This window comes from Rana temporaria, chromosome 7, assembly GCF_905171775.1.
Source record: "Rana temporaria chromosome 7, aRanTem1.1, whole genome shotgun sequence".
Classification (NCBI taxonomy): domain Eukaryota; kingdom Metazoa; phylum Chordata; class Amphibia; order Anura; family Ranidae; genus Rana; species Rana temporaria.
The window spans coordinates 92,201,219-92,211,087 of record NC_053495.1 but is presented as its reverse complement, the minus strand read 5'-3'; the positions used below and the strand labels follow the sequence as shown (position 1 = coordinate 92,211,087).

The 9,869-nt window shown below is 45.6% G+C and overlaps 1 protein-coding gene across 2 annotated transcripts in view; it reads right to left on the bottom strand.

Annotated features, from left to right (window-relative positions):
- Positions 1 to 1,530: 1,530 nt before the first annotated feature.
- CENPM (centromere protein M) overlaps positions 1,531 to 9,869 on the bottom strand; it is a 163,886-nt gene continuing 155,547 nt past the window's right edge. Inside the window, exons 4-6 of one of the 2 annotated variants that reach the window (XM_040359655.1) lie at positions 7,694 to 7,773; positions 7,514 to 7,611; positions 1,531 to 1,752 (exon numbers count right to left, since the gene is read on the bottom strand). In XM_040359655.1, the coding sequence (XP_040215589.1) occupies positions 1,636 to 1,752; positions 7,514 to 7,611; positions 7,694 to 7,773 (295 nt within the window). In that variant the 3' untranslated portion in view covers positions 1,531 to 1,635. The remainder of the gene's footprint in view (positions 1,753 to 7,513; positions 7,612 to 7,693; positions 7,774 to 9,869) is intronic. The other variant, XM_040359656.1, reaches the window with a different exon arrangement.

The window sequence follows — 9,869 nt, the reverse complement described above, 5'->3', positions numbered from 1 at the left end:
GGGAAAGAAAAAGATGCTTCTTGCATAGTGTGAAGAACAAACTTCTGCCTCTTTGAGACTTACAACAGAAAAGGGAGGGGAGGAATAAGGTTTTTTTGGGGGGGAGTGGGGTTAGGGTAGGCCCTCCACTTGTCTCTCTGTGAGAGAGAGAGAGAGAGAGAGAGAGAAAGTTAAGGAAAGGGGGGAAAGAGGGGTTATAGTGGAAAGATAGACAGTCACCTAATTATAGCCTGTTGGTCTTAGTATAGGCCAACGAGGAAATAATAAGTAACGTACTTGAATAGACTCAATAGAAAGGGACTGATCAGAAGATGTAACATGTATTAAAATAAGAAGGGGAAAGGGTCAGAATGAATGTATATTCGGATAGGATGAATGTATATATTTTCTTTTTCTTTAAAGAATTGTAATAAGATTTGGTATTTGTCCTGTCTCTATCCCTATGTATACTGTGGAAAAAACAAATAAATATATAATTATGAAGAAAAACCCCAAATCTCAAAATGAGGCTCTGTCCTTAAAGTGCATGTAAACCCAATTCTTATTTTATTTTTTTGATGTCACAATGTACAGTATAAGATTTCCTATCATCTGAGCCCAGTCTTGCCACACAGAGTTAATCCAGCTCTGAGCAATCCTCTTATTGTTTAGTGAAATAAAACGGACTTACAGAGGAAAACCTTAGTCCGTTCCGACCCCTTGCTGTGAGTGACAGGTTATTTACATATCTCATGCACTATCCTGGAGACAGGCATTATTTTTTAATTCCCACCCCCACTCCTTTTCTGAAGTCATGTGGTTACTTTTCTGGGATTTGACTGGATGTTAGTGATCATAGCAGAATTTAGTGTAAGGAATACACAGGAAAAAATGCATGTTGACAAGGGGAGTGTAGAGGAGGGCGGGGAGTCTACTGACATCACGACTCCACCCACAGAGCTCCAGACAACAGATCCACCCCCAGAATCTGCAGTTTTTCAGTTCTTATAACAGACAGAGGGGAAACATTTGACAGGTAAGGATACATGCAGGAGGCATGTATATCCTTATAGATCAGCACTATGGCAGTAGTTTAGAAAAGAGGAGAGTGGGTTTACATCCACTTTAAGTGGTTAATAATACACTCATTGCTTAAAAAGATCTATAGGTTTCAGCCTGCATTATACTGTACACATATTTTAAGGTTTCTTACTTTCTAGAACAGCTACCTTGAAAAACATTTTATTAGGTTTCTGTGGAGTGACTGCGATTAGACTTTTAGGGTATTACTATAGTATATTTTGCAGGCCTAAGGAAAAACATTTCAAGTGTTGGAAGGTCCTAGATGTTAATATATTTTTCCTACTGCTCATCTTGAGACACACTTGGCTCCAGATTATGTTACTAGCATGCTTTTGAATGGAGGAAGAAAACAAATCAGTAGGACACAAACTCAAAATACGATATTTTCATGATTGGAGAGTACTCCAAAATCACTTGGCTGATGTTCTGTTCTGCCAACTGTAACCCACCAGCAATTTATAAAAAGAATATATTTTACACAGAAGTGTTTTATTACAAGCAATACGTCACTTAAAAGTATTTGTACATTTCGATCTTGTTCATGCACTGTTGCCTGAATTTTACATAACGGTGTTAAAAACTTTTCATCATTGAACACAGATAAAGTGAGGAAATACCAGGCACCAATCCAGCACATATCTTCAGAATATTCAGTAGGCGCTGTGCCGTATAAGTAACATCGTCTTCATTCTGCAAAAATAAAGAATAACTTGATAACTCTTAAAAAAGTGGTTGCCAATGAACTTGACATTTACAGAAGGCATAGAAGTTGCATGAAAAGTCCACTGTACTTTAGGTTAGCCTTTCCTCACTTGAATACCTGTCAAACTGGATGGTGTAGGGGGATCACATTGTCTGAGAAGGGCGAGGGAAGTTGTCCAAGACATTAAAAAAAAAGGTTAAATTACAGGAGCACTAAAAGGACCATGATTACTAGCTGTTCCCCTCATTTTCCACATAGGACTACATTGTGACAAATGTTTGAGCATTAAAAGTATAGGTTTGTCCCCCCCCATATTTATACTTGCCTTCAGTGGATGCAGCATCGGTCCGATGCTGCATCTGTCCCCCGGCGCTTCTACACTGAGAACCGGGGGATCGAACATCGCAGATGGCTCGGTTCTCTCAGCACTCAGAGGAGAGACCTGCTGGCTGTCAATCAGCAGCTCTCCGCTCTGCTCCTCCTCGCTCACTGGAGCGCTGAGCTGTGGGGGCGAGGCGGCCATCTCAAGCACGCAATGGCTCACTGAGACAGACGGGTGTCAGTCAAGGCACCTGGCGGATCCGGAGTCCCATTGTCGGGATAACACCGTGCCTGCACTGATTTTTGTGACATCAGCAGAGAGCAGACTTTCAATATGTTGAAACAAAGTACACTTGCAGACCTTGCGGTCTAAGGTCCGGGCGCTGGAATATAAAATGGACGATGCCGAAAATAGGAATAGGAGGAACAACTTAAGGTTGGTTGGGCTGCCTGAGAGGGTGGAGGGGAAAACGCCTACCATCTTTGTGGAGGATCTACTCCGCTCGCTTTTGCCGGCTGCACAATTCTCCTCTCTCTATGCTGTGGAACAGGCTCAAAGGATCCCCCTGCCCTAACCCTGTGAGCTCTCGTCCTTGCACCCCAATATTCCGGTTGCTCAAATTCCGTGACAGGGATAAAGTACTCCGGGCAGCGTGGGTAATTAGAGAGCTGAAGTTCCAAAATGCAAGACTGATGTTTTTTCCCCCCGATTACTCAGTTGAAACACAGAAAATTTGTTGTTCGCTCGATCAGGTGAAAGTGGCCCTGAGAGCCCGGGCTATACGCTATAGCGTGCTGTGTCCTGCTAAGCTCCGGGTCTAGGATGGGGAGACTGTTAGTTTCTTTACCTCTCCCAGGGATGCTGCGACGTGGTTGGAGACCTTACAACCCTGGGGATGAACCAAGGTTCTTCTTGCTATAGCCTTCCACTACAATCAAGTATACCATGTTGCTAGTGTCACTGTTGCAGGATGTTTGGACTTTCCTACTGTGGAGGTGCAGGGGTCTCCCCTGCCTGACCCCAAGCCCCTGACATTATATCCGGCTGGATAATGTTCTCTGCTGTGCCATTGCCGCTGCCTGGCTATGAGTCCGCTCTGCCCTAGTTAGTGTATGCTGGTAAGCTGTTAGCGGCTGGCTGTTGCCCTGATGGTCAGAGGGATCTATGTTGCAGGACCTTGTTTGAAATGGTTCCCTTGGCACAGGAACTCACACAGCAGGACCTGACAGAGGACAGGGGCCGATATCTGTTCCTATTCTGATGACTGCCTGGCTCTAGTAGCCTGCCCAATCCTAATGTTCTATGCCTTCAAGAATGTGCCCCTGGACTATCCAGGAGACTTGTGACTATTGCCTATCTGACAGTATCTCTGGTGGGATGTGCTGAGCCCTCTGAACATTGTTCTGAGCCTGGAGATGCACACCCTCACTGGTTAATTGCCTTTAGTTATGGTTGGGATTTGGGGATGCAAGCATTGCTTACACTTGTGGGGAATACGGGGTGGGGGGTGGTTTGTGCCGTCGTTGCGTTGCTCTTGGGGAAATTTGTCCTTGGTTGGGGCTAGTTGGGGGACTGTTGCCCTCTCTATTGTTTAAAATTGACATGATATACTTTTTTTTTCTTTGCCAGGTACTTTGCATTGTTGTTTGGACACTGGTGGGGGTTTGATCTGTCCCTTGGGTCAATGCCTCCCCATTGTCCTGTCCACATTTATGTTTCAATAGTTCTCCATGGCTCAGCCTAAGATAATTTCCTGGAATGTCTGAGGTCTCAACTCAGCTGTTAAGAGGTCCCTAATATTTCAATATTTGCAGGGAGCTGCCCCACATATCTGCATCCTTCTGGAGACGCATATGATGGGATCTAGGGTTATTGCCTTGCGGAGATTGTGGGTGGGGGCCTTGTATCACTCCACGTATTCTAGTTATGCTAGGGGGGTGCACTCACCTTAGAGCCTCCCCCTTGGGTGGAGACCTACCTATTGACAGACGTCTGGAGACATTTTCACCCACACACTTGGGAATATACATGCCACTCCACTACGTATAAAGCACTTTCCCAAATTGACTTGGTGTTTGCTTCCTCTACAGCTCTCCAATGGGTCAGAGTGGTTCACCACCTCTCTAGGGGGTTCCAAGACCATGCCCCTGTCTGTTTTACCTTGTCCTTGACTGATTCCCCGGGCCTGCGGTTGTGGCATCTCTCCAGGTACTGGGATCAAGATACTAGGCTGCAGGGGGCAAAGACAGAGGCTTTGTGACTACTGGACCCTCATTTAGAACTCAGCCGGCTCTGGTGTTATGTGGGATGCCTTTAAGGCCTGGGTAAGGGGGGGGGGGGACTATATATCCTGTGTCTCTGCGATAACCTTGGAGGAGGCTGGGAAGAAGGAGAAGGAGTATGTGGGCTCCCCCACTGAGCACAACTACTATGCCTGGCAGCTGGTGCTTAGGGAACTCTCCCTATACCGCATTGAGCAAACTAAAATCTATGTTGCACTCTGCTCAGAGAGTGTTTGAGCATGGAGATAAAAATAGAAGGCTGTTGGCCTGGCTAGCCAGGGGACAGTCCTCCCCCACCCACATTGCTGGTATTCGGGATGAGGGGGGGGGCCACCTGATCACATCCCCCGAGGGTATTAACACTAGGTTCTCCCAATTTTTTCAGGGAATATACTCCTCTAGAGCTCGCTACTCTACTACGGACCTCCAGGTTTACTTGGGTGGCATTTCCTTCCCTATGCTGGAGTCTAGGTCAAACCTGGAGGCAGATATTACCCTAAAGGAGGTTCAGGCTGCTATTGTAGGGCTACGGAGTGCAAAAACTCCAGGAGTGGATGGTCGGAATTTTACTCCCAACATGTTGAATTACTAGCCCCCAAACTGACGCCCTCCTTTTTGACTTCACTAAGCAGGGTGTCCTACCTGAATCCATGGCAGAGGCGGTAATTGTGTTGGTGCCCAAGCCCAGCAAGGATCCTTTGGACTGCACCTTATTCAGGCCTATTTCTTTGCTGAACGTGGACGCCAAGGTCCTAGCTACAATTCTTGCGTTTATCCACGGTAATTTCTGATCTGGTCCATGTGGACCAAACCAGGTTTATGCCGGGTAAGGGCACCGACAATAATATAATATTTGATGTCTCTTTCTGAACTTATCCCTGACACATGAATAGATAGGATCCCGCGTGGTGGCCTCCCTAGATGCCGAACAGGCTTTTGATTTTGTGGAGTGGGATATCCCATATAGATGTCGATGATGCCCTGTTATACCTGAATGATGTGGGGCCCTCGCTCTTGGCTGCCCTTGAGACATTGGTGTATTTGAAACATATTCGGGAGTTCAACTGGTCCAAATCGGTCATCTTCCCACTGGATGACCAGGCATCTGCCCTGGCCGGACCTTCTCCCTTACGTTGGGTGTCTGAATTTAAGTGTCATGGGGTAGTGGTGACGAGGGACATGACGCAGTATTACGCTTGTAATATCCTCCCTCTGTTGTCTCTCCTTAGGGTGAGGTGCTCGGCCTGGGAGGGGCTCCCCTTGAACCTCCTCGGGCGCATCAATGTTTCCAAAATTATTCTGTTACCAAAATCAATTACATGTCTCTATGTTTAGAAATAGTCTGTCCTGGATCCCGGCCTCCTTTTTCAGAGATGTGGACAGGTGCATAAGTGCTTTTATCTGGAGGGGTTCCATTCCAAGGCTGGCTAAATCTACACTTCACCTACTGTACCTACACAACTGGGGGGCCTTGCACTGCTCAACCTTCAAGTATATTATTGGGCTGCATTTTTTTTGGGTTTCAGTGTACTGGTGGCTTGAGGGGGCTCAAACTAATGCAGCTGTGTCTAGAGGCGGCCCATCTGTGCTCACTGCAGGACCTGCAAGACTTGGCCTATCAGGGGACTGGGGCTTACCAGGTGGCACGATCCCTACTAAAAATAGGTTTCAGGTCTGGGTGGCAGCTAGGCAGCGGTTTGCTCAGGAGTCTCGTTGGTCCCCAGTGCAACCTTTATGGGGAACCCTAATCTGGCCCAATTTAGAACGGTCCCTAACCCCCAGGTCTGGGCTAGGTGTGGTATAAAAACCCTTCGGGACAAAATGCCAGATGGTACGCTGCTGACCTTTGCTCAACTCCGTCAGGCATTTCACGTGCCAGGATGGATGTTCTTCAGGTATCTTCAGCTTCAACATGCTGCCAGAGCTCAGTTCCCCTCTAGGCTCTTCCTCCAGCTGGACATAGTAGAGGAGGTTCTGTCACAGGAGAAGCTTCGGAAGCCACTTTCTATTCTATATGGTACCCTGCTTAGGACCGACTCCCCTAAAATTGAACGACTGAGATCTCTGGAAGACCGATATACCTTCCGGAGGAGGATTGGGATGACTCGTTAGAGCAATGCCCTAAGTTGCCCCAAGTTGGTTATCTCATCACTAGACAAGTTGGTTCAAGTAAAATTACTGCATAGAATATATTACACGCCAGTCAGGCTCCATAAAATGTATGCGGCCAAATACCCCCACTGTCCACGTTGCCTGACTCAGTCGGATACCTTCCTTCATATACTCTGGCCCAAAATACAGGCCTTCTGGTGAGAGGTGTTTGAGCTGGTTAATGTTAAATGGGAGTTGTCTCTCCCCATGACAGCAGAGCTGGCTCTTCTGGGGATCCCTGATGATGACCAATGGTCTCATCCCTGTAAACTGTTCTACGCCAAAAAAATGATCTGCAAATGGTCCTCTCCCTCTGCACCTACTGTATCCTCCTGGTTATCTGTGATTGATGCAGCACTGCCACTGTATAAGTTAACCTCTATCAGTCGCGGGTGCCCCTGGAAGTTTGATAAAGTGTGGCAGGTATGGATGTCGCCATGAGTGGGGGTGTCTGGACTGCTCCTTGATGCAATGTCTCCCGGTCCAGGGCCCTGCCCCCCCCATACCTTCGTTTGCCCCCAAGTGGTGCTTAGCCTGGCGGGTATGGCTTGTATTTTTCTTGCCCCCATTACTGGTCTTTACCTTGCCCCTATCTCTGTATCGGTTGTATTTCTTGCTAATCCGTCTGACAATTTTAGTTGATTGCTGGTGAATGTGTATGTGTGCTTACTATGTCATGTCATGTTCGGCAATGTCTGCTTTTTTTGTTCTGTGATTTATCCTTTAATAAAGAACACCTGATTTTTTTTTAAACAAAGTATTCATACCCCTTACATAGCTTGAGCTATTTTGCAAAGAATGGGCAAAAACGTAACTCTCTAGATGTGCAAAGCTGGTAGAGACATACCCAAAAAGACTTGCAGTTGTAATTGCAGCAAAAGGTGGTTCTACAATATATTGACTCAGGGAGGCTGCTATGCATGTTCAGTTTAAGAAAAAAAATTATATGGTTTTCTAAAATGTGCTATGACACTGTGGAGACAGAGAACGTACATCAAGTTCAGATTGGATCAAGGTACTCAAATGTTTGTCTGCAAGATCTTCCACTGTGGATATATCTACTACACAGTGCTTAACTGATCCAGGATTGCCTAAAAAACAAAAACATATGACCAATTACCTTTGAGATTATAGTAGAAGCATATCACATTAAAATGACAAACCCGATTATACCTCTTGTAGCCAGAAAGCAAATTTTTCCAAGATAAAAATAGGCATCCAAATGCATCATGGAAGACAGAACATTGTTGAGGCTGCAAAAAAAGAAAAAAAAATGCTGAGGGAAATTTTCTTAAGAAAAGAGGGGAAAAAAATAGGAAAAATGTAAGTAACCATTACAAACTCTGTAATGTCTCATAACCGTGTGCTTCATTTAAAGTCCCAAATATCCCTCCTCTTATCTGTACCAGGGATGCAGGCATGTGACTCTACCTAGTCACTGTCTCGTTTAAAGTCCCACATAGCCCGCTTTCTTAACCAGTATACAGGGATGGAGGCACACAGCCATTTCATGGATTACCTAGTTCATGCACGGTCCCATGCGTTAGCAGGTTCCTTATTTTATCTCTCACCCCCTCATCCCTTTGGTGGAGGGGTGGCCACTTGGTAGGTCTTGGGGGTTCGGAGATTTATTCTATATATGTTTCTGACACACATCGCAAATACTAATTTAGGCGACAGTTAATGGCTGTTCTTTCCATATGGACTGGATGCGAGAGACCTTGGGGTTTGCATACATTTCCGGGAGCTGCTATGCCCTCCTGGGGCCTTCTTCTCCCCCTCAGTTTTATTCTTGCGCAGGGGGACTGGTGAGTACGCGATGTGCAGCGACACCATGCCTTTGGCACTACTAGTGATGTCTGGCACGCTGTACGTCATATGCATACTACTCAGGCGCCGGTGCCCCTCCCCTTTGCAGAGTACGCTAGTGTAGCTTTAGGGAGTGGTTTAGCAGCGTGGCATCACTATAAATATCACTTCAAGGTTTAGCACTCTTCCTCTTTCTTGCTCGTTCTACAACACACCTGTTTGAATCATGCTCACTCACCTAGGATTCAGGCATCACTATGTTATATTGTTCTTTTTGGCGGTTTTGGTTTCACAGTTTTTTCTTGTCCCCCCGTCATATACGCCTTTGGTGAGAACTACATGTTTTCTTTTTTTTTTTTATATATAATCTTTATTTATCCATAAAGAAATTTTTTTTTTTTTCATTATACAACAGCAAAGCAAAAAAAGAAAAATATAAAAGGACGAAGAGGGTGCATACAATGCCGTCCAACCATACAATCAGAAATTACAAAGGAACCGAGGGCCCAGTTGAACACCTCACAGACTAAGTAACAAGGACGAAGGTTACACTTGCAAGGTTAAATAACATATAAACCAAAACAACTTGAAGTTGTCCCTAAATAGTCCGCCATGTGCAAGGGCCCATAAAAGAAAAGGTAGATCATCTTGGTCGGGCAGGCAAGTAAAAACCGGAGTTAGGCTTACCGGTAACTCTTTTTCCAGGAGTCTTCCAGGACAGCCATGAGATATAGCTCCTCCCTCCGGGACAGGAAACACATTCACCCCAATTATAAAAGGCGGTCCTCCAGGCCTCTTCCTCAGTATTACCAAGAATTCCTGAAGGCTCTGAAAGACACAAATTACTAACACACCGTCAGTACATACATCCACTTCCAGTTAATAATATAAACACCGGGTGGGAAGCCAGGCTGTCCTGGAAGACTCCTGGAAAAAGAGTTACCGGTAAGCCTAACTCCGGTTTTACCCTTTCGTCTTCCAGGACAGCCATGAGATGATTGGCAAGAAACTTACTTATCAGGGTGGGGCTACTGCTTGGAGGACCCTTCTGCCAAATGCCTGATCCTTCTCAGACATCAAGTCCAGGCGATAGTGCTTGGCGAAAGTAGTATAACTTGACCACGTTGCCGCCTTGCAAATCTCTTCTGGTGAAGCACCGGCCCTCGCTGACCATGAACTCGAAACAGCTCTAGTTGAGTGTGCCTTAACAAACGGGGCCTGTCTGCCCTGTAACTCATAAACCTTTCCTATTGCCATCCTGATCCATCTAGCAATGGAAGATTTAGACGCTTTTTGTCCCTTTTTACTTCCCGAAAAATTCACAAAAAGAGAATCAGACTTCCTAAAAATCTTGGAAGCTTCTAAATAAATTAAGAGGCATCTCCTAACATCTAGTGAATTTGGGGATGCTACCTCAGAGCTTGAGGTGGAACAAAAAGAAGGTAGGACAATGTCCTGTGTCCTGTGAAATTTGGATACTACCTTTGGGAGAAAACTGGGATCTGTTTTCAAAACAATCCTATCCTCAAAAATCAACAAA